General features: G+C 39.5%; 1 protein-coding gene across 4 annotated transcripts in view; it reads left to right on the top strand.

The window, feature by feature from the left end:
• Nucleotides 1–26,381, top strand: part of ARMCX5 (armadillo repeat containing X-linked 5) — a 129,551-nt gene that overhangs the window by 86,179 nt on the left and 16,991 nt on the right. For all 4 annotated transcript variants that reach the window (XM_082610828.1, XM_082610829.1, XM_082610826.1 and 1 more), the window contains exon 2: nt 26,173–26,240. In XM_082610828.1, the coding sequence (XP_082466954.1) occupies nt 26,173–26,240 (68 nt within the window). The remainder of the gene's footprint in view (nt 1–26,172; nt 26,241–26,381) is intronic.

The following is a 26,381-nucleotide window of genomic DNA, read 5'->3' as shown; positions in this document are numbered from 1 at the left end:
TAAACATACTTTACCACAACTTCATTAACATCTTGGGATCAAATTTGCATTGGGTTGACCCTAACAAACACATTATGTCATTACGTCTTCAGGAAAATGTTATGAGATTTTCCATTTTGTAGACAAGGAAACTGTCTTCAGGAGGGTGAGAACTAGCCTTGTCAATATACATCACAATATTACCCATATTTTCAGCTTTTTAACTCAGTCACTTCTTTCTGGCTACAAAAGTGTTAAACATTTGTTGTAAATTAATTCCAGCAACACAGATGCATACATCCCCTGTGTCTTCTCTCCTTATACCTCCCTATACAAAATACCTTGGGCTGATTTTTGGATTAACAATACATCTAGTCTACCTTTCCATGCTTTTTCACTTAATATATCATGCCGGTCTATTGCAGTTACAAATCTAATCTCTTCTTTTTAAAGATTGCCTAGTTTTCCATTTGTTCCTGGGTGAGGGACATTGTGCTTCTTTCTCATTTTTACAAAGTAGCTACAGTAATCAACTTTCCCCGTACAATTTGCACTTGAGGAGGCAGTATATCTACATGATGTCCTAGACCTAAAACTTTTATCAAAAAGCCTGAACATCCCATAGGTTTTGGGTCATCGTGTCTCCATTGTCATTTGTTTCTAGGTATTTTTTAATTTCCTCTTTGATTTCTTCAGTGATCAGTTCATTATTAAGTAGTGTATTGTTTAGCCTCCATGTGTTTGTATTTTTTACAGATCTTTTCCTGTAATTGATATCTAGTCTCATAGTATTGTGGTCGGAAAAGATACTTGGTACAATTTCAATTTTCTTAAATTTACCAAGGCTTGATTTGTGACCCAAGATATGATCTATCCTGGAGAATGTTCCATGAGCACTTGAGAAAAATGTGTATTCTGTTGTTTTTGAATGGAATGTCCTATAAATATCAATTAAGTCCATCTTGTTTAATGTATCATTTAAAGCTTGTGTTTCCTTATTTATTTTCATTTTGGATGATCTGTCCATTGGTGAAAGTGGGGTGTTGAAGTCCCCTACTATGAGTGTGTTACTGTTGATTTCCCCTTTAATGGCTGTTAGTATTTGCCTTATGTATTGAGGTGCTCCTATGTTGGGTGCATAAATATTTACAATTGTTATATCTTCTTCTTGGATTGATCCCTTGATCATTATGTAGTGTCCTTCTTTGTCTCTTCTAATAGTCTTTATTTTAAAGTCTATTTTGTCTGATATGAGAATTGCTACTCCAGCTTTCTTTTATTACTCAGCCATAAAAAGAAACGAAATTGAGCTATTTGTAATGAGGTGGATAGACCTAGAGTCTGTCATACAGAGTGAAGTAAGTCAGAAAGAGGAAGACAAATACCGTATGCTAACACATATATATGGAATTTAAGAAAAAAAAAGTCACGAAGAACCTAGGGGTAAAACAGGAATAAAGACACAGACCTACTTGAGAATGGACTTGAGGTTATGGGGAGGGGGAAGGGTAAGCTGTGACAAAGCGAGAGAGAGGCATGGACATATATACACTACCAAACTTAAGGTAGATAGCTAGTGGGAAGCAGCTGCATAGCACAGGGAGATCAGCTCAGTGCTTTGTGACCGCCTGGAGGGGTGGGATAGGGAGGGTGGGAGGGAGGGAGACGCAAGAGTGAAGGGATATGGGAACAGCTGTATATGTATAACTGATTCACGTTGTTATAAAGCAGAAACTAATACACCATTGTGAAGCAATTATACTCCAATAAACTTGTAAAAAAAAGCCTGAACATTGTATATTTTATTATTTATTTCAAATAAATCTTCCAAACATTGTAAATATATTCCTGCCAAAAATGTATTAGTGTCTAGTTCCCCACACCTTTGCAAGCATGGGCTGTTCTTTGTATTTTTAATTTTTGTGTAGTTTGATAGAAAAAACTTCCAGTTAGCAATATAACTTATTTTATATTTTACATTTTAATAATATAACTAATTTTAATGCTCACGTAGCATTCTATCCTATGACTGTGACATGACTGAACCAATTCATATTGTTGACCATCTAGGATGTTTATCATTTTCCCTATAATAAAATATACAACAATGAACATTGTGGTAGGCTAAAAGTTGCCCCCTGAAAGTTATCTATGTCTTAATTCCTGGAACCTGTGAATGTTATCTTATATGGCCAAAAAAAAGGTTATTTTGGGATTTGAATAAGGAAATTGAGATGGGGAGATTATCCTGGATTAGTAGAGATGGCTCTAAGTGCAATCAGAATGTCTTTTTAAGAGAGATGCAGAGGGATATTTCACACAAAAGAGGAGAAGACAGGCACAGAAGAGGAGAAGGCAATGTGACTACAGAGGCAGAGATTGGGGCATGCCAAGGAATGCTGGCAGCCACCAGATGCTGGAAGAGGCAAGAAAGGGATTGTTGCTGAGAGCCTCTGGCACAGTTCTGCCAACACCTTGATTTTAGTTTGGTTATACTGATTTTGGATTTCTGCCCTCCAGAATTGTGAGAGAATAAATATCTGTTGTTCTCAGCCACCCAGTCTGTGGCAATTTGTTACATGAGCAATAGAAAACTAATACTAACATCCTTTTAGCTATTTTTATTTCTTAAAGTATATTTTTCATATGTATCATTTGCCTCAACTTACCAAAGAATGAACGAATTTGCCCTCTTTCTTCTGTCCTGAAGTTTATGATTTTAACAACAGAACCTACAGAACTGTGTATATATGTGTGTATGCATGATTGTGTGTGTGTGTGTGCGCATGCGCATGTGCACGCACATTGCATATCTGGTGATGTCTAAAGAATTTCTCTTTCCCCTTACAACTTTACTGCTGCCCTACCCCTGCCATTTCTAAATTCTGGGCTATAACAGATGAATTAAGCTGGTGATTTTCAAAGATGACAATTTTAATTAGTTTTGAACATCCTTTACTGTTTCATTAGGATAAGTTTTTATAACTGGAAATGCTGACTTAAATAGAATGCCCCAATTTAATTCAATTCCATAAGTGGCACCAAGAAAACTGTACCAATTTACAGGATATAAATTGAAATTGAATAATAAGGCATGGGGGAGTGAGGAATGTAGCTATCCTGACATTATTTCACAAAGGATGGGCAGTAGTTTCTGTCAAGGACCATCTTTCAGGCTTTAGCCACAGTTAGTTGACTTACTAGTGATTAGTAATTGATAAGAGCTTATGCACAAGTGCCTCCTGAAGCAGCTTTGCAGTAACTCATGAGAAGACCACAATGCTTGGATTTAACCAACCTAGGTATCCATCTCAGCACCAGGAGTGGGAAGCACAAATCTTAAGGAACATATGAGGATATTTAAAGCAAAATTGAGGCAGGAGGTAGATGGGTCCCCCCAGGGTAAGCAACTGGACATTCATTCCCTTGGACCGATACTCCAAGATGAGAATAGCAGGACAATCAAGAGAGGAGGCTGGGCCCTGCCCAGATAGAAGATAAGAGACCACATATTTCTCATTCTTGAAGTCAATGAGACCTTCCTGACTAGAAAGCTCCTTGGAGGTGAAAAGGTAAGTGATGCTAAGCTACCCATAGGCCTCTTTGGTGGAATCCATCTTGGCTGAGAGATGCATGTGCACACGTGGGAGGATCCTGAGATATACCAAATACGTACTCTGAACCAGGCAAATCAAAATGATTGGCCAAAGGAAACCTGGAAGAAATGCCCCATATAAGTGATTTAAACTACCACGAGGGCATGAGTCTCTCTCTGTGTCTGCCCATGTGTCTATCTACACATACTCTATGCTTTTTCCTCCTAATAAATGCTTTACTCATGTCACTACTTTCCGTCTTTGTGGTAATTCTTTTCTGCAAAGCCAAAGGGCCAGGGCCTTGTCACTGACCAGTGGTCTAGTGGTTAGGGTTTGTCACTTTCACTGCTGTGGCCTGGGTTCGATTCCTGGTGTGGGAACCAAAACCCTGCTTCAGGCCACTGAAGGCCGAGGCCACCCGAGATCATATTTGGTGCCGAAACCCAGGACTTCAAGGTAAACTGCAGGCTTCACCCAGCTATGGCTTGAGGCCCCTGACTTTTGCTCTTACTTTCTTTCTTTCACTCTCCGCTTCGCTTTCTTTTCAAGACCCACAGGGAATAACCACTAGTCTGTTGTTCCCTAAGAGGGCATAATTTCCCTGATCCTGGGTGATAGAAAGCTCCACTGCCAGTTACCCCAGAGGGCCTTGTCTCTCTTTCTTTGGGTAACACAGGGTATGGAGGGATATAGGGAGGTTGATTTGGGGATCAGTCAGAGGGACTGAGAGAAGTAGGTGGCTCCAGAGAAGTAGGGATACTGTCAGGCTTAGGAAGAGCTAGGTTTCCCCCCTGAGAGACGGGAGAGCTTAGAAGGGCATCGTCTAAAATGTCAGGAGAGTTTTCTGGTTCCCCAGGTTTTGAATTACAAGAGCTGTATAGGGCGGGATTTTGGTAAAGGACCGTGAAAGCCTGAATATGGGGAACCTCAGCCCACTTTCCCATCCTGTGGCAATAAAGACCTAATTGTAGAACAGTATTATAATTTAGAGACTCATTTTCAGGCCATTTTTCTCCATTCCCCAACTTATACAAAGGCCAGGCACTGTTAGAGTAGAACTTAAGTTTTCCTTTCTTAGCCCTCTCTTTTAAAAAATTTCCATTTCTAGGACTTCTCTGGTGGTGCAGTAGTTAGGAGTCTGCCTGCCAATGCAGGGGAAATGGGTTCAATACCTGGTCCATGAAGATCCCACATGCCATGGAGCAACTAAGCCCGTGTGCCACAGCTACTGAGTCTGAGCTCTAGAGCCCATGAGCCACAACTAATGAGCCTGCACACCACAACTACTGAAGCCTGCATGCCCTAGAACCCACGCACCGCAACTACTGAGCCCACGTGCCACAACTACCGAAGCCTGCACGTTCTAGGGCCCATGTGCTGCAACTACTGAGCTGACACGCTACAACTGCTGAAGCCCATGCACCTAGAGCCCATGCTCCACAAGGGAAGCCACTTCAATGAGAAGCCCACACACCACAACGAAGAGTAGCCCACGTGCAGCAACAAAGACCCAATGCAGGCCCCCCCAAAAAAAATTTCCAGTTCTTAAGGATACATTCCAGAGGTGTTCCTTCTGGCTTGGAGGGGTATCCTGCCCTGTTGAGTAATCTGCAACTGAGAACAAGAGAGCGCTCCTAGAAATGGAATCCGGTGTCCCAGAAACATTTACCAGGGGGCTTTAACCTGAAGGGGTTCAGGGCATCCCCCAAATTTCCTTTGAACCTGATGGGGTTTCAAGCATCCTCTACTCCCTCATCGATTTCTGACTAGACGTCTCTGGTCTTCTGTGGTACCTTGCGCAAGGTGTCTCCCCACGTAACCAGGGGAGGACATTTGAACTAGTGCAGACTGGTTGCCAGGACTTTCCTTAGGAGGGGTCCCATGGCTATAGAGCTTATGTCCTATGATGTCTTCCTATGCTGGGGTGTATTCCTCATGATTGAGCATCTACAAAATTTATAATTCGGGCTTCTGGGTAGTGGCCAGCCCAGTAGGCTGTCCGTAGCAGTGTGTATGCTGCCAAGGCCTGGACTAAAGGGGGTCTGATAGATGCAAAGAAGAACCCTTGGAGAAATTGGAGTTGAGTGCTATGGAGGTGGCCTGGGGTTCAAGGCTCGAAGGGCAGGAGATGGAGAAATTCTCATAGTAAATTTCCGGGTGTTGAGTGAGGTGAGAGACTAGACAGCAGAAGAACCCCCAATCCTTTGTCCTGTCTGGCAGCTAAGATAGAATTGGGAATTGTCTGACACAGCAGCACTGGGTTTGGCAGTGGTAGGGCCCAGGAATCATTTAAGAATGATATCCAGGCAATCCTTCCCTAAAAGGGCACGGAGATATGAAGTGAGAAAGAGACCTTCTTGTGTGAGCAAGGTGGGAAGGAAAAGCATAATGGAGTGTTCCATACAGGGCAGTGAGAGAGGGAGAGCGAGAGAAGGAGAGAGAGACGCCTGGGGCTCCTGCACGGTCGGAAATCACATTTCCACCAGGTCCCAAAGGACAGCGTCAGCTGTCATCCAAGCGTTATTTTAATCTGCACGGCCTGGGGAATCCCCCTGCCATCCCCAGTGTTGGAGGGAGCCATAACACTGTAGGCTGACAGAGGTTATGCCCTGCAGGTCTTGAAAAGAATGCAAAGCGGAGAGTGAAAGAAAGAAAGCAAAAGCAAAAGTCAGAGGCCTCAAGCCGCAGCTGGGCGAAGCCCGCGGTTTACCTTGAAGTCCCAGGTTTCTGCACCAAATATGATCTCGGGTGGCCTCAGCCTTCAGCGGCTTGAAGCAGGGTTTTGGTTCCCACACCGGCAATCCAATCCAGGCCACAATGGTGAAAGTGCCAAACCCTAACCACTAGACCACTGGTCAGTGACAAGGCCCTGGCCCTTCATCTTTGCAGAAAAGAATTCCCACAGAGATGGAAAGCAGTGACACAGGTAAAGTGTTTATTAGGAGGAAAAAGTGTACAGTATGTGTAGATAGACACACGGGCAGACTCAGAGAGTCATGCCCTCATGGTAGTTTAAATCACTTATATGGGGCATTTATTTCTTCCAGGTTTCCTTTGGCCAATCATTTTGATTTGCCTGGTTCAGAGTACGTATTTGGTATATCTCAGGATCCTCCCATGTGTGCGCATGCATCTCTCAGCCAAGATGGATTCCACCAAAGAGGCCTATGGGTAGCTTAGCATCACTTGCCTTTTGACCTCCAAGGAGCTTTCTAGTCGGGAAGGTCTCCTTGACTTCAAGGATGAGAAATATGTGGTCTCTTATCTTCTAGCCTCCTCTCTTGATTGTCCTGCTATACTCATCTTGGAGTATCGGTCCACGGGGAACAAATCTCCAATTCCTTACCCTGGGGGGACCCATCTACCTCCTGTCTCAAAATGAGTAAAGACAATGAAGAGATTTGTCACAAAACAAGAAATAAAGATTGCCAACTAAAGTATTAAAAGTACCTTTAAATTCACATGTAATGAAAGAAACATACTGATTTTCATCTATTGGTGAGGTTCACGGTGAGGTTTTTCATTTAAATTATTGAGTACATAAAATTAGAGGAATTTTAATTTTACAGGCATGCCAATACCTTGCTGTAAGGACTGTAATATTGTATGAATTTTAAGCAGGAGTAATTTGTGGTAAGTATCAATGAACAGAGGAGGCCCAAACTTTTGGCTTCAGCACTTTCACTTTTAGAAGTACCTCATTAGAAAATTAGGTAGACAAGTGTGACAAGATAAAATATGTCTATGGGGATGGTTATCACAGCTTAATACATTAGCCTCTGTTTATTATTTCATATTAATATTTTAAAAGTGAGTGACAGTTTGGCTTTCTGGTAGAACTAACAAGTGCTATAGGCAGCATCTAAACCACCAATAATGGGGAGCTCTGGGAGCTTTTAAAGGGAAATGCAGATGCTGATGAGAAGGGACAGTGTGTCCACCTAATAAGGCTCATATCCAAATGTTAGATATCAATTGCTTTCCTCCTTTCTGGATAATTTTATAAATGTCACAAGAATTGCCTCATATTCTCTAAACCTAGACTGCTGCATCATACCAAGAAGGCAAAGGGTTAGGTTCTCCTATCAGCTGCTGTCATTAGACTCTGAAAGGGAAGGCAAAACTGTTAACAAGAAAGTGTACTCAGAGTGTGTACCCTTCTAGCCAACTGAGGACATTACTTCCATGCGTGAAGAACTGCTATCTGAGAGATTCTGCCAAGGAATTCTCCTATCAAGTAGTGACACTGTGATTAGCACCATGCAAGGCACTAGGTTAAAGTGACAAAATGCACAGACATAATTTGGTAGTGATCATGAAAACTAGAGTGTACTATGAATTTCACTAGTATCTTTTATTATTTCATTCCTCTTCTGGTGTAACACTACCTTAAACAGACCTTAAATTCAAAATTTGAAATTGAATTCAAAATAGGTGTTTATCATGAAACTGCAATAATTAGATGATTTCGTGATAAGTTAAAAATAGAACTATAAAGCAAACCACATGATCATATCAATCGATGCAGAAAAAGAATTTTAAAATATTCACCTCCTTTTCATGACAAAGACACTCAATAAGCTAAAAATAGAAGGAAACTTCCTCAACATAATAAAGGTCATATGTGAAAAGCCTACAACTATCATTGCACTCAGTGGTGAAAGCCTGACAGCTTTTCCTCTAAAATCAGCAACAAGGGAAGGATGCCCACTCTCACCACTTCTATTCAACTTAGCATTGGAAGTCCTAGCCAGAGGAATTAGGCAAGAAAAAGAAATAAAAGGCATTCAATTTGGAAAGCAAGAAGTAAAATTCTCTCTGCAGATGGCTTGATCTTATATGTAGAAAATGCTAAAAATTACATACACACAAACACTGATAGAACCAATGAACGAATTCAGCACTATTCACTATAACCAAGAGGTGGAAGCAACCAAAATGTCCATTGAAGGATGAGTGGATAAACAAAATATGTATATGCATACAATGGAATTTTATTCAGCACTAAAAAGGAAGGAAATCCTGTCACATGCTTCAATATGGAAATAGCCTTAATGACATTATGCTAAGTGAAATTAGCCAGTCACATAAAGACAAATACTATATGATTCCACTTATATGAGGTCTCTAAAGTAGTCAAATCATAGCTGCAGAAAATAGAATAATGGTTTCAATGGACTAGGGGAAGGGGAAAAGAGGAATTGTTTAATGGGTAGAGTTTCAGGTTTGAAAGATGAAAACGTTCTGGAGATCTTTTGTACAATAATGTGAATATACTTAACCCTATTCAACTGTACACTGAAAAATGGTTAAGATGTTAAATTTTATGTTATGTGGTTTTTACCATAATAAAAAAAACCTCAATATACCTAAAACAAATAAAGAGATTGAATCAGTAGTCAAAAACCTGCCCCAAATAAAAGTCCTGGACCAGATACTTTCACCAGTGAATTCTATTACGTATTTAATGAAGAATTAACACCAGTCCTTTGCAAATTCTTCCAAAATAACTGAAATAAGGGAACACTTCCTAAAACTCTTTCTGTGAGGCCAGCATTACCCTGATACCACAAGAAAATAAAATTACAAACTAATATCCTTTATAACTATAATACCAATATTCTCAACAAAATATTAGCAAAGCAAATCCAACAGCATATTAAAAGGATTATTCAGCATAACCAAATGGGATTTATCCCGGGAATTCAAGGATGTTTCAACATAAGAAAATCAACCAATGCAATACATCACACTAATATAAATGAAAGAAGACAAAATGATGATCTCAATTGATACAGAAAAAGCATTTGACAAAACCCAATACCATTTCATAATAAAGACACTCAGAAAACTAGGAATAGAGGGAGATTTTCTCAACATGATAACAAGTATTTATGAAAATTCCACAGCTAACATCATACTCAATGGTGAAAGTCTAAAGGATTTTCCCCTAAAATCAAGAATAAGACATGATTGCCCACTTTCATCGCTGCAAGTCAACATTGTACTAGAAATTCTAGCCAGAGCTATTAGACAAGAAAAAGAAAAGACATACAGATTGGAAAGGAAGAGGTAAAACTATCAATATTCACTGCTGATATGATCTTTTATACAGAAAATCCCAAATAATCCACAAGAAAGCTATTAGAGCTAACAATTCCAACTCAGCAAAGTTACAGGGTACAAAACACACTCAAAAAATCACTTGTGTTTCTATACAGAAGCAATGAACTATCCAAAAAGGAAATTAAGAAAGCAATTCCTTTTACAATAGCATCTAAAATAATTAAATACTCTGTAATAATTTAACCAAGGAGCTGAAAGACTTGCTTGCTGAAAGCTACAAAACATTCCTGAAAGAATTAAAGAAGACCTAAATAAATGGATAGACATTCTGTGTTCATGATAGGAAGACATAACATTGTTAAGATGTCAATGCTTTCCAAGGTGATCTACGGATTCAATGCAATAAAAATCCAAAGAGCCTTTTTTTTGCAGAAATGTGAAAGCTGATCTTCAGATTCATATGGAATTGGAAGGGGCCTTGAATAGCCATGACTGTCTTGAAAAATAAAAATAAATTGAGGACTCATACTTCTCAACTTTGAAACTTATTACAAAGCTATGGTAATTAAAACAGTATGGAAAGCCCATGTGCAGCAATGAAGACCCAATGCAGCCAAAAATAAATAAATAAATAAACAAAAAAACAAAAAAAACAGTATGGTAGTTGCATAAAGACAGACACATAGACCAATGGAATAGAATAGAGACCCCAAATATAAACAGAAAATCAGTAAATTGGTTTTCCACAAGGGATGCCAAGACCCTTCCATTAAGAAGGGACAGTCTTTTGAATAAATGGTGCAGGGAAACGGGACATCCACATGCAGAACAATTAAGTTGGACCCTTATCTTACACTATATACAAAAACTAACTCAAAATGAATCCATGACCTAAACTTAAGAGCTAAACCTGTAAAACTCTCAGAAGAAGACATTCGAGAAAATTTCATGATACTAGATTTGACAACAGTTTCATGGATATGGCACCAAACAGCACAGGCAACAGCAACAACAAAAATACATAAATTGGACTTCATCAAAATTAAGAACTTTTGTACATCAAAAGATACTATCAAGAAAATGGATAGACAACCTACTGAATGGGAGAAAATATTTGGAAATGGTATATCTTAAAAGTGATTAATATCCATAATATATAAAGAACTCCTAAAACTAAACAACAAAAAAGCAAACAACCCAATTTAAAAATGGGCAAAGGACTTAAAACATGTCTCCAGAGAACATAACAAATGGCCAATAAGCATGTGAAAAAATGTTCAGCATCATTAGTCATGAGTGAAATGCAAATCAAAACCACGAGATACCAGTTTACACCTACTAGGATACCTATAATTTTTTTAAACTAAAGTAGCAAGCATTGGCAAGGATGTGGAGAAACTAGAACTCTTGTGCATTGATGGTGGAATGTAAAATAGCGTGGCTGCAGTGGAAAACGGTTTGTCAGCTTCTCACAAGTTTAATCATAGAACTATCATATGACCCAGCAATCCCACACCTGGCTATATACCCAAAATAATTGAAAGCAGTAACTTGAAATATGTATACACCAGTGTTATAGCATTATTATTCACAATAGCCAAAAGGTGGAAACAACCTAAGAGCCCACTGGTGGATGAATGGGTACACAAAATATGGTATATACATAAAATGGAATTTTATTTAACCATAGGAAGGAATGAAATTTTGGTATGTACTAAACCATGGATTGGCCTTGAAGACATTATACTTAGTGAAATATGGCAGACACAGAAGCACAAATATTATAGTATTCCACTTGTATAAGGTACCTAGAATAGGCATATTTATGGAGACATAAAGTAGAATAGTGTTTACCAGGAGCTTAGGGGAGGAGAAAAAGAGGAGTTATTTTTTATTGGGTATAGTGTTTCTGTTGGGAATGATGAAAATGTTTTGGTATAAATAGTAGTGATGATTATACAACATTGTGAATGTATTTAATGCCATTGAATTATACACTTACAAATGACTAAAGTAATAAATATTATGTCATGTATATTTTACCATAGTTTGGTAGAGTGGCAACCTATTTGGAGATAAATAACACAAAATGCATTACACCACAATAAACTGCAATTAGTTCAAATATTTAAATGCAAATATTGAAACATAAAAGTACCAGGAGAATTTTTTTTACTTATATTCTTGGTGAGAGAAAATGCCATGGCTGGTTAGATAGAAATCAATGGGGGCATTAAAAAAAAGATTGAAAAAGTTAACTGATAATGTTGACATGATTCATAATACCAAAACATTTGCAGGTGAATTAATCTTATATTTAGAAAATTCTAGGAAATCCACTAAGAAACTATTAAAACCAATAAGTTGAGCAAATTAACATGATAAAATATCAATATACAAAACACAGTTGTATTTTTATACAGTAGTAATGAGCAAACCAACAAAATTTTAGAAACAACTACAATACCATTAAAAAGAATAAAAAACTTAACAATAAATTTAACCAAAAAGTGTAAGATTTGTACACTGAAAACCTACAAACCATTGTTGAAAGAAATTAAAGAACTAAACAAATGGAAGGACATCCTGTGTTCATGGACTGGAAAACTTAGTATTGTTAAGGTACCAATACTGACCCAATTGATCTATGGATTAAATGCAATCCTTACCACATTACAGCTCCGTTTTTTTCAGGCATTCACAAGCTGTTCCTAAAACTTATGTGTAAGTGCAAGGGATCCAGAATAGCCAAAATAATCTTTAAAAAGAACAAAGTTGGAGGATTTACAGTGTGAGGTTTCAATACTTATTGCAAAGCTACAATAATCAGGATTGTGCAGTACTGACATAGGGTAGACATATATATATATATATATATATATATATATATATATATATATACACACAGACACACAGACACACAGACACATATATCAGTGGAATAGAATTGAGAGTCCAGAAATAAATCTTTATTGAGTTTTGACAAGGATTCGAGGACCATACAATGGGGTAAGAATTGTCTTTTCAACAAATGGTGCTGGCACAACTGGATAGGCACATGCAAAAGAATGAATTTGGATCCCTACCTTACACCATATTTTAAAGCTCAAAATTGATCAACGTCCTAAATGTAATACCTAAAACTATAAAACATAGGTATAAATTTATGTGACCTTGGATTTAGTAGTAGTTTCAAACATATGACATGAAAAGCACGAGCAACAGAAGGAAAAATAGACAAACTGGACATCATCAAAATTAAAAACTTTTGTGCTTCAAAAGGCACAATCAAGTAAATGAAACGCCAACCCACAAAATTGGAGAGAATTTTGCAAACCATACATTTGGTAAGGGACTTGGATCTAAAATGTATAAAAAATGGTTCCAACTCAATAATAAAGGTACAAATCAATAATAAAAAGATAAATAATCCAATTTTTAAATGGTCAAAAGACCTAGATAGACGTTTATCCAAAGAAGATATAAAATTGGCCAATAAGCACATGAAAAGATGCTCAACATCATCAGCCATTAGGAAAATCAAAACCACAATTAGGTACAATTTCACACCCACTAAGATGATGATAATACTAAAGACAGATAATAAAAGGTGCTAGAAAGTATAGGGAGATTTTGGAATCCTCATACACTGCTGGTGGGAATGGAAAGTGGTGTGGTTGTTTTGGGAAATAATAACTTCAAAAGGTGACCATATGTTCCATCAATTCTACTGGGTATACATCTAAGAGAAATGAAAACATATGTCCAAACAAAATGTTGAACACGAGTGTTCATAACAGCATTATTCATAATAGTCAATAAGTGGAAACAACCCAAATATACATTGCTGATATATGGATAAATAAAATGTGGCCTGTTTATATCATGGGATAATTTTCAGCAATAAAACAATGACGTACTGATACATGTTACAAGTGATAAGTGAAAGAAGCTAGTAAGGACCACATATCACATGATTCCATTTATATGAAATGTCCAGAAAAGGCCAATTTACAGAGACAGAAAGCAGATTCGTTGTTGTCTCTGGTTTAGAAATAGGGGCAAGGAGTCCGATAGCTAAGGGCTACAGGGTAAATTCTTGGGCTAATGAAAATGTTCCAAAATTGCTTTTGATGATGCATTCACAATTCTGGATATATTAAATGCCATTGAATCGTACACTTTAAATTGGTGAATTGTATGGTAAGTAGACCGTATCTCAATAAAGCTGTTGTAGATTACCATAAACAAGTGAAAAGATAGCATATACTAGAAACACTAGTTAGAACATATATGGCAATCTAACCAAGATTTCCTTCTGTGTAATTTTCAGACACTTAGTCTTGCACTTCCCCATTCCTTTTGAACACAGCTATGGCCATATAACTTGCTTTAATTAGTGGAACATAACAGAAAATTTTTGGTCAGTTCTGGGGGTAAAATTTTAATAGCCACTGTGTGATTTATCATGGTCTGTCTTTTCCTATTCCATGGTAACCAGCAATGATCCATATAGTGACTGTTCCATCACTTTAATCTTAGTAAGTGTAGCCCCAACCAGCCTGTGCTGGGTATGTAGTATGAACAAGAAATACATTTTTGTTGCTTTAAGTTACTGAGATTTGAGTGTCATTTGTTACTGCTACTTTAATGTAGTATGCCCTGATATGCTTCTGCACAATTGTAGAAATACAAATCAAAATAATAGTATTCCATTTTTTACCCAGCATACTGACAAAAATAAAAGTTGGATAAAGCCCAATGCTGACAAGGTGTTTCTGAAACACACTTCCATTTATTGTTGGCATAGAATCCCATCTACTGAGCTTGCCATAATTAACAAATTTCCTTTACTCATATATTTAGGTTATCTTTATTTTTTCCTATTAAAAACAATTATGTGTTGAACATTCCTGTAGTAAATTTCTGTCACTAAATGGTACATTTCACCTGTGTGTTTTCATTTATTTCAGGCAAGTTATTGTTTTTGCTCTTTTCTACCCCACATGATCACCTGGGTGAATTCCAGAATACTGAGAACAGATTTGAAAAACAGATCTGTGGATCGTGTAGGTGTTTGTGTTTGCTGCTGTATAGACCACTTATCTCAGTTTTTCTGTTTCCATCTATGCCTTCAGTGCACTCCCTCTGTGATATTTTTCTTCTCTACAATCATCCCATAGTTGAAGGGATAGCAGAGGACTGATACACTTGTAGCTAAACTGGCTTGCACATCCTTAACTATTTCCTTAGGGCATACTCCTAGAAGTAGAATTCCTGGCTCAAATAATTTCTGTTAAATAACTCTTAGGTGTAAAGAAAGAAAAATTACAATCACCTGTCACTTCCTTTATGGTGGCACAGTAACACTTATTCAGTGGTCAATTTGAGTACGTACTTGAATAAGGAAGAGGAATGAGTTAAAGGGTATACAGAGACTTGAGGGGAAGTAGCTGTCAACACATCTTCAAACAGCATAAATTAAGTCTTCCATCCAAAATTTTGGTTTCAGTTGCAATATATAAAGAGCCTGGAAGTCATGACTCCCAAAGTCACAACAAGAAAAATCTGAAAACACTGAAAATACCTGGCTTTTCTTGGACCCATCAGATAACTAAGATCATAGGCCAAACCACCACTTCAAAATCTGGAGAAACAGACAAATTCAGAGTCATAGTTGAGATCTGCTTACCTGGAGTAGAATCCACTGGAGCCAAAACTGGTAGGAACACTTGAATGGTAATTTTGATAAATTGCTGGAGGCTGAGTGTGGGCCATCAAGGGAGTGAGAAATCCTGTGTGTCACAGTCTTACAGGAGCTTTTGTGGATTTGACCTCCAGGAAAACCACTCAGTTCTCATGGTGAAGAGCCAAGAAGTATTCCCTCATGGATACAGCAGAGGGATGGGAAGAGCAAACATTTTGAAATACACTCAGAGCATTTTCCATGACAACTGCCTGCTCTGAATGGGAAAAAAACTACTAGAGCCTTATCCCCCTAGGGGAAAGGATTTTTTTTTCAATTCCAGCCCCATCTATTATTTCTTATCTTGCCTTGGGAGGAAAAAAAGGTAAGAAACATTTGTGAGTTCACAGACTAGAGGAAAATACACAACGCTAGCCCCCTATAGACCTCCTGTCTCACCTAAAAAAGAATAAAAAACTGAAAAGCACTTGTGAATGTCACAAACCAGGGACAAAGGCTCACTGAAACACTGAGACCAAATAATAGAACCATAGAATATTTCCCATTCCCCCCACACCTTCCAACCACATCAATAAGGCTCATGTATAATAAGAGCAGATTAAAGCTGAAGGAAGTGTACATCTCAGACCTTCTTTAAGAAAACGTCTCTACCCTGCATCCTAGGATCTACAGGACTAGGGTCATGGAATTCTGGAGTGAGAAATTCAGAGTTACCTTCCTGGCAGCTTCAGGCAGCAAGACACATAAATCATCCTTAAGTGGTTTTTTGCCTTTCCTATCATGTGTCCAGAGTTGAAGATGATATGCTCTCTTACAATAATAAGTTAATATTTTTCTCTCACACCCTCACTATGCAGTCCATTTCTAACCCATCTCTCTCTTGCTGCAGTATGTCAACTTCTGACTTTATGGAGATAAGGCAGCTGTGGTATATCTAGCTTATAATAACCCTCCAACTACTTATATCTCCCCTCAGCTTTATTTTACTCCTAAAAAATCTCTTCTCTTTTAAACTCATAGGTCTTTCACATCATTTTAATCAAAATATTTCAGGGTTTTTTATAACAACATTTCCCAGTTTCATTAGACCACGTTAAAAAATGGAATGCCACTTAACATCCTGATGGCCTCATGTTCAATGGAATAATATTTGGGAAACATGGTTCTGTGATGTTTGCACATTCCTTTCTAAATATTAAGATAAAAGCTAGATGTGATATCCTTGTAAGGGCATCATTTGTATCACATACAGTACCAAGATGCCTTCCCAGCCTCGGCAAGGTCATATTTCTGTTTTTAAAAGTCTCTAGGGAAACCCAAAGACAGCAGGAGAAACTAAAACAAGGACAACAGAATACTTAGCCTCTGACACATACAGCTATAGCAAACAGTATACACAGCCTAACTCCTAGCCAGATAAACATAAAACCTCATGCTAACAGCCTATTTACCTCAGTTTCTTTAACCCGTACTGTCTGCCTTTTAACAAAAAATTGCAAGGCATACTAAAAGCCAAAAAATCTCACAAAAACAAAACAAATGAACAAATAAAAAACCCCAGCACACCAGTATCAAGAGACAGAGCAAGCATTAGAAACAGATCCAGATATGGCAGAAATTTTGGAATTAGACCAGGAATTTAAAACAACTATGGTTAATATGCTAAGTGCTCTAATGGAAAAAGTGGACAACATGCAAAAACAGATGGTAATATAAACACAGAGCTATAAACCCTAAGAAAGAATCAAAAAGTGAATGCTAGAAATCAAAAACAGTGTAAAAGAAATTAAGAATGTTTTTGATGGGCTCCTCAATAGACTGAACATGGCTGAGAATAAATCAATGAGCTTGAAGAAATGTCAGCAGAAACTTCCAAAAGAGAATACAAAGATATAAAAGAGTGAAAAAGCCTGAACAAAATATCCACAAACTGTGGGACAGTTACAAAAGGTGTAACATACATGTAATAGAAATACCACAAAGACAGAAAAGAGAGAAACAGATGAAATATTTGAGTAATGATGGCTGAGAAGTTTCCAAAATTAATGACACACTTCAAACCATAGATCTAGGAATCTCAGAGAACATGAAGCAGGATAAAACCCAGAATATCTATACCTAGGCTATTATATTCAGATGGGAGAATATCAAAGACAAAGATAAAATATTGAAAAAAGCCAGAGAAACCTACCACATTACCTATAGAGGAGCAGGAGTAAGAATTACATCAGATTTCTCTTCAGAGACCATACAAGCAAGAAGAGAGTGGAGAGAAATGTTTAAAGTGTTGAAGGAAAAAAATTACCAATCTAGAATTCTGTATTCAGTAAAATTATTCTTTGAAAGTGAAGGAGAAATAAAGACATTCTCAGACAAACAAAAATTGAAAGAATTTGTCCCCAGTAGACTTGTCCTGCAGGGGATGTTAAACAAAATTCTTCAGAGAGAAGGAAAATTATATAGATCAAAAATTCATATCTATTAAAAAAGCAAGAGTGTTAGAGAAGGAATAAATGAAGGTGAAATGAAGTCTTTTTATTCTTAGTTGATTTAACAGATTACAGCATATCAACAGTGTATGTGGTGATTACAGCTTATAGATAAGTGAAATGAATGACAGCAATGTTATAAGGGATAAGAGGGAGGAATTGGAAATACTCTGTTGTAAAGTACTTGCACTACCTGTGAAACAGTATGGCGTTATTTGAAAGTGGCCTTGAATATTGCAAACTCTAGGGCGACCACTAGAAAAGTAAAATTAGAAGTATCATTTATATGCTAAGAGAAGAGAGATATGATATCATATAAAATGTACAATTTAAAACAGAGAAGGCAGAAAAAGATAAGACAAAAAAAGGAAAAGGGCAACATGGAAAACAGTAACAAATATGGTAGGTATTTATCCAGCTGTATCAATGATCATAGGTGTCAATGGTCTAACACCAATCAAAAAAGATAGACTATCAGGGTGGATTAAATAAATAAGATCCAGCTACATGTAGTCTAAAAGAAACCTACTTTAAATATAAAGACACCAATAGATTAAAAATAAAGGGATGGGGCTTCCCTGGTGGCGCAGTGGTTGAGAGTCCGCCTGCCGATGCAGGGGACGCTGGTTCGTGCTCCGGTCCGGGAGGATCTCACATGCAGTGGAGTGGATGGGCCTGTGAGCCATGGCCACTGAGCCTGCGCATCTGGGGCCTGTGCTCCACAGCGGGAGAGGCCACAACAGTGAGAGGCCCGCATACCGCAAAATAAAAATAAAAATAAAAAAATAAAAAAGGGATAAAGAAAGAAATACCATCATTAAACAAATTTACATTAAACAAGTGAAAGCCAGAGTAGCTCTATTAATTTCAGATAAAGCAGGATACAGAGCATGGAACATTACCAGAAGAAAGGGGGAATTACATGCTGATAAGTGGCCCAATTCTCAAGGAAGACATAACAATCCTTAATGTGTATGCATCTGACAAAAAAGTACAGAAATACATAGGGCAAAAACTGACAGAATTGAAGGAAAAAAGACAAATCCACTATTATAGTGGGAGACTTCAACATCACTCTATCAGTAATTGACAGACTCAGAAGGTAGAAAAATCAGTAAAAACAAACGAACAGCACCATCAATCAACAGTACCTAGTTAATATTTATAAATTTTTGTGTATTCTGTTTTGTTCATCCAAAACAGCAGAGTACAGATTCTTCTCAAGCTCACATGGAACATTCAGCAAGATAGACCACATCCTGGGATATAAAACATACCTTAAAATTTTTTAAAGAATAGACATCATTCAAACCATGCTCTCAGATCACAAAGAAATTAAACTAAACATTAATTACAGAAGAATAACTGGAAACCCTAAAACACTTGGAGGTTAACCAACACACTTCTAAATAGAATGTGGGTCAAAGAACTCTCGAGAAATTTTAAAATATTCTTTTAAAAAATTGTGAAAATTTATCAAAGTTGTAGGATGTTTAGAGGGAAATTTATAGCATTGAATGAATGTATTAGAAAGGAAAAACAATCTAAAGTTAATAACTGAAGTTTCCACCTTAGCCACTAGAGAAAGAACAGCAAATTAAATCCAAAGTAACCAGAAGAAAAGAGATTTTAAAAATTAGAGCAGAACTCAGTGCTATTAAAAACAGGAAATCAATAGAGAAATTCAATAAAACCAAAAGTTGGTTCTTTGAAAGATTAATAAAATTGATATGCCTCTAGCCAAGTTAACTAAGAAAAGGGAGAAAAGGCACAAATTGCTAACACCAGAAATGTTCCCATGGAACTTAAAAGGATAATAATGAAATATTATGAACAACTTTGTCCTAAAACATTGACAACCTAGAAGAATTACAATTTCTTGAAAGACACAATCTACCAAAATTGACACAAGGATAAATAGGTACTCTGCATATACCTATAACTATTAAAGAAATTGAATCAATGATTAACCTTACAAAAGAGGAAACACCAGACTCAGGTTCACTGGTGAATTATATCAAACATTTAATGAAGAAATTATACCACTTTACACAATCACTTAAAGAAAATAGAAGTTGAGGGAATAATTCCCCCCCCCAAATTCTATGAGAACAGCATTAACCTAGTACCCAAACCAAGCACATACATTACAAAAAGGAAAAATTGCAGGCCAGTATCTTTCATGCACATAGGTATAAAAATCCTCACAAAATGTTAGCCAATAAAACCCAACAATGTATAAAAGGAATTATACACCACAACCTAGTGGAATTTATTCCAAGTATACAATACGGGTTCAACTTTTGAAAATCAATTAATGTAATCCATCACATCAAAGGCTAAAGAAGAAAAATATGATCATTTAGAGCAGAAAAAGCATTTGGCAAAATTGAATACCCATTCATGATAAAAAGTGAGAAAACTAGGGATAGAGGAAACTCCTTAAACTTAATGAAGAACATCTTCAAAAAAACCTACAGCTAACATCACAAGGCTGAGCAACTAGATGCTTTTCTGCTAAGATTAGGAACAAGGAGAGGATGTCCCCACTCATCATTCCTGTTTAATATCACACAGGACGTCCTAGCTATTGCAATAAGAGAAGAAAAATAAATAAAAATGTACAGATGGGGAAGGAAGAATTAAAACTGTACTTGTTCAAAGATGACATGATCATATCTGTAGGAATCTCAAAGAATCAACAAAAAAAACCTGGAACAAATAAGCAATTATAGCACTGTTGCCAGATACAAGGTTAATATACAAAATTCAAATTTTCTTATATACCAGCATTGAAAAATGGAATTTGACATTAAAAACAATACCATTTATATTAGCACCAAAAATGAAATATTTAGGCATAATCTAACAAATTATGTACAATACTTATATGAGGAAAACTACAAAACACTGATGAAAAAAATCAAAGATCTAAATAAATGTGGAGCTATTTCATGTGCAAGGATAGGAAAACTCAATATTGTCAAGATGTCAGTTCTTCCCAAATTATAGGTTCCATGCAATCCCAATCAAAATCCCTGCAAGTTATCTTATGGATATCAGCAAACAGATTATAAAGTTTATATTGAAAGGCAAAAGACCAAGAATAGCAAATACTGAAGGAGAAGAACATCAGAGGACTGACATTACCCAAATTCAATATTTTCCATAAAGCCACAGTAATCCAGACAGTGTGGTGCTGGCAAAAGAAAAGACAAATAGATCAATGCAACAGAAGAGAGAGACCAGAAATAGACCCACACAAATATATTCAACCAGTTGATAGAAGAGCAAAGGTAATTCAATGGAGAAAGGATAATCGTTTCAACAGATGATGCTAGAACGACTGGTCATCTACATGCAAAGAAAATCTAGACTCATACATTACATATTTCAGTAATATTAACTTAAAATGAATCATAGACTTACATGTAAAAGGCAAAACTATAAAACTCCTAGAAGAAACATAGTAAAAGATCTAGGTAATTTTGTGTTTGGCAAGGACTTTGTTGATACAACATCAAAAGTGTGATCCATGAAAGAAAATATTGGTAAGTTGGACTTCATTAAAAATAAACCTTCTCTGCAAAATACTCTATTGATAGAATGAAAAGACAAGTGGAGATTGAGAAGAAAACTTTGCAAAACATCTGATAGAAGAATGGTATCCAAAATATACAAAGAATCCTTAAAATTTAACAATAAGGAAACAGTCAATCTCATTTAAAAAAAAAGGTCAATGATCTGAACAGATAATTGACCAAAAAGATATACAGATGGCAAATAAGCATATGAAAATATGCTCAACATCCTATGTCATTATGGAATTGCAAATTAAAACAACAGAATATAGCCAAGCTAAGCTTAATAGACAAAAACAGGTCTGTGTCCATGGTGATTAAGAGGGAAAAGGAGTAGATCATGTGTGTTGCATAGGCAAGGAATATGCTAGTGTGAAAGTTCACGTGCATAAGTATGTAGGAGGTGGGGTGGGGTCAGGGGCAGAGCTGTAGGTATGATATAGCACAGCTGCATGTGTATCCTGGGCTTAATGCTTGGGGGTTATTTGGTTCTGAGATTTAGATTTCAGGGGTAAGTCAGGGTTACACAGGTCTGTTGGAGACACAGGGGAGTGGAACCTTGGCCATCAGAATCTATTAGACTGGAGTCCATTTTAGGATGAAGTAAATAGTGCCTACAAGTCAGACAGACATAGGTCAGCCTCCTTTTAATATTTTAATCTTTTATTTTCCCCTCTGACTTTAAAGATGAAACAACTCCTCTGAGCTGGTTTCCTTCCGTTACATGAAGGTAATAGATTATTTTGATAGTAGTCCATAACGTACAAGAGTTTTGTGAGCTAATACACATAAAGAGCTTAAAATAGGACTTTTCTCAGTTCAATAAATGTTAATGAGTCATAGTGTCTGTTCTCTAAATGAATTAACAATATATTGTCCAACAGGTATTTCAAAATCTCACAGTATAATCTGTCAGCTAGTGGTAGATTCACTCCTCTGTCAGAAAGTATCTTGGAATCAAGATTTCACAGTATCCAGAATTATCAGATAAGATTGCTGGTATGACATTGGATAAATCTGTAAATTTTTAGACAAGAAATTAATAAGAATGAAATTACAAATAAATGTCACCTCCACGAGTACAGAGATTTCTTTCTTTTTTGTTTGTGCCTATGATAAAGTAGATACTCATATATATTTGTCGAATGAATAAAAGGCACCAGACAAAAAAAAGGCACCAGACACTTTCAGATGCAGAACAAACAGTTCAGAGATGCAAAGAGATTCATGCACACGCACAGATGCCAGAAGAGCTCAGACTCCCTTCTTCCACCCTGGCATTCACCCAAGAGAGTATACTTTGGAACAGAGAAAATCCACAATTCAGCTAAGGCCATTGAAAGAGCACAGTGAAAGAATTTCCTCTGAAAACTGACATCTTTTGTCTCTAGATATAGTATAGAATCATCTCTAGACTTTTTCTCTATCACCTAAATATTGTACAGTTATAATAAATACCTAATAACAAGTAAAAGCTGATATGAAAATCCATGGTAAGAATAAGGTTCCCTTTTCATCCTGGTAAGCATCCATGATATTCAGTAAATAGGGACTTTCTCTAAGACGAACCTCAAAGATGATTGCAAAATCTCTCTTCTTTAGAAAAGAGAGAAGGCGCTTAAGAGGGTGGTTATAGTGGTGAGAGATGAGCGCCCAAATTGATCTTCCCAGGGGCTGAAGCCCAATTCAAGAAAGTGAAGGGGAATGGACTTTATCAGGATGGTGAGTGAATTCGGTTCCCACTGCTGCTGTAACAAATTACCACAATCTTACTGGCTTAAGAAAACAAAAACAATAAAATATTATCTTACAGTCCTGAAGGTTGGAAACAGGAAAAGTGTCTCTCTGGTCTGAAATAAAGGTGATAGGAGGACTTCATTCTTCTGAGGGGTTCTAGGAAGAATCTGTCTCCTTGCCTTTTCCAACTTCTGGGTCTGCCTGCAGTCCTTGGCCTCTGGCTTCCTTCTATCTTCAAAACTAGTGGTATCCTGTCCACTTGTGGCGTCTTTCTCATGCACCTTCACTGTGACACTGACTCTTCTGCCTGCCTCTTCCACATTTAAAGTAGCCTTGCCATGGCATTGGCCAAGATACAACGGTGTAATCTTACTTTACATTCAGCTGATTAGCAATCTTAATTCCATCTGCAACCTTAATTCTCCTTTGCCATGTAACATCACATGTTTACAGGTTCTGGAGAACAGGACGTGAACATCTTTGGGGGACCTTTATTCAGCCTACCACAGCGAGGGTGCCATTTAGGTGAGTTTTAAAACGGGCAACAGTGCCAGCAGGTTTGTGCTCGACCACAGGTGTGCTTAACCAGGGTTGCTGTTTGCCCCATAGAGCACAGAAAGGAGGGGCTGGAGACTACAGGAAGGATATAGGAGTGCAGGAATCAGAGGATTCAAGGGCCAGCAGGATTCTCTCTTGGGGAAGTGGGTGCCTGGTGGGTCCTTCTCCAAAGAATGGCTGGGGAAAGTAGACTGGTGTGTATGGCAAGTGTGTGAGATCCCAGTAGGTTCTAATCCCTGCCACATTCCCACCCTGCCAAAGATGATGAGCGCTTGGAGGCACCTGCAAGAGAAGACCTGACAGAACCCGGGGAGAGAAGCCAGGACCGGCCCTAACTGGTGCCTGACACCTGGCTCTGGGATGAGAGACAGGGAGGACTGTCTGAGCCGGTGCGGGTCCTGAGAGGGAAAGGCCCTCCTTCCTGGGCAACTTAACTGCAGGGGCGGCGAAATGGCAAAGTGTGCTACCGTGCTACCACTGCGACTGAGAAAATGGCAGTGTGGCAGAGAGGGTGACGACACTGGCGCAGACAGGTGGTTTGTTTCCTCAGGCCAGAGGTCCATCTAGGGCTGCCTTCCCGTAGAAGAGGGGCAGTGGCTCGGCCTCCACGGGCGCCGCCTCCCACCTTCCTCCCGCCCGCGGCCCCAGAAGGTGGAAAGCAGACCCGGGGAGCGCCGTCCTCACAGCTCCTCTGCCACTGGCGCCCAGGGAGGATGGCGGGCGCGATGGGGGAGGGTAGGGGGGCGGACTCTGAGCAGTCCCGTACACACACACACACACACACACACACACAGTCCCGTACACACACACACACACACACACACACACACACACACACACCGGGACGATCTGTATCCATCCGCTACTACCTCCAGTGCGGCCCCTCCCTACCCTCCCAACCCCGGCCCCCAATGCCCACCGCCCGCCGGCCCCACACGCTGCGGTGCCAGAAGTGTGCGGGGCGGGGAGGGTGGTTGCCCGACGGGGGGCGGGGGAGGACCGGCGTGGCCCCGCCCCTGAGGCCTGGACTCCCCCGGCCCCGCCCCTTTCTGGGTCGGAACTATGGTGGGCCTGGGAGGGGGCGTCGAACCCGTTCGTGCCGTATCCCTCCGCCCCCTTCCCGACACCCTCGCCGCGAGCGGTTGTTGCCGCAGCCTTCGCAGCCCCTGCTGGGTTTGGCGCAGCCGCGCGGGGGGCGGGACGCCTCTTTGCCATTCTGCCCGCACGGCGAGCGGTGGAAATCCGAGTGAGGAGCTGCGACAGGAGGGGGAGGCCGACCATCGGGACCCTGCGCCTGCGAAGGCAAGTGGGGTTGTCTTGGGGGCGACGAGCGGCTCACACCTTGCCTCGCGGACCCTGGCAGTCTGACGAGGGGGAGGCAACCGGGTCGGAGCGGGTCCCTGAGAGAGGTGCGCATCGCCGGGGGAACCCTGGCGCTGAGGAGGCGGCGACCGGCGCGCACCGGGCCCCGGGCGCGAGGTCTTGGCCACAGGGCTTCCCTCGGATCCTAGGGAAGCGAACGGTGCGGCCGCTTCCTGGAGGGCTTTCTGGGCGCCCGCGCCCCGCCGTCGACGGTGCCTGTGCCAGGAGAGGGCTGTGGGGGAGGCTGCTGCGGGCGAAATGGCGGAGGGGAGCCGGGGTGGGGGCGTCGTGGAGGCCGCCGGGGGTGGCGGTCGGAGCCGGGTGCCGAGCCGGTGGGCCCGTGGGGCTGCCCGCCTGGGCCCTGATTCTGGAAAGGGATCTGTCGGACCCCACGTGCCGGGTGCTGTCCCTTCCCACAGGCGCCTCTTTGATGCCAGAGTGTCCTGTGTGCGCGGTAGGTCTGGCGATTTCAGGCCACGGGGTGCATCTGTAGAGAGGCTTGAGAAAAACTAGGGACGGGAAAACGGCCTGTATTTCTGAAGTTGTGTGGGGATGGGGGGTGAGGGTGGGCAGCAGCCATTGACTGGACACCCGAATTGGGATGGGGTGACTGCGACCAGAGCAGGTCAGGCATCCAGGAATGCCTTCTAAAATTCTCTTCTCTACCTGGTTTCTCCACACTTCCTGGCCTTCCTCCCTCACCTCCATCCAAAATTGGGGGTGGAAAAGATGGACTGGGAGGTGAGGGTGGGACAAATTATAAATACAAGTACCACTGCACAACCTGTTTTCTAGAATATGCGGGCACCCTTCCCCCAATTTATGCTGCGCAAGGCAAAGGATGTGGTGCACCTAGTGGTGAATCCTCAGAATTGGAGAAGGGAACAGTGCGAAAAATATGACGTCAAGAGACAATGTTTGTTATCTGGAATGCTGAAATAGAGGGCCAAGATAAAATGAGAATATTCTACTAAGAGGACTCTGAATATTGAAAGACAGTATATGGAGTCCTATCCTTGATATTGGTCTGTCCATCAGGCGCTTAATTGCGACCATGGTCTTCTGATTGTCTTAACCTTTTTATCTTTGCTCCATAGGTCTGCTTTAAGGCTGGTTACTTCTGCAGAGAAGCAAAAAAGGAAAAGACTGCCTTAAATCTCTGGAGGTTTGTGCAAAGAGGGGCAATGCAAGGTGCAACTATAGAGGAAGATTGACAGGTGTTTTTTATCCAGTTGGGTGTCTTTGATTCACATGTCTTACTCTCTTTCTGATTTTCACACTGCTGCAGAACCCGTTGCTCATTTCT

This window comes from Mesoplodon mirus (assembly GCF_964341445.2).
Source record: "Mesoplodon mirus genome assembly, chromosome: X".
Taxonomy (NCBI): Eukaryota; Metazoa; Chordata; class Mammalia; order Artiodactyla; family Ziphiidae; genus Mesoplodon; species Mesoplodon mirus.
The sequence above is the reverse complement of the archived record's forward strand: the minus strand, read 5'-3'. Positions and strand labels throughout refer to the sequence as shown.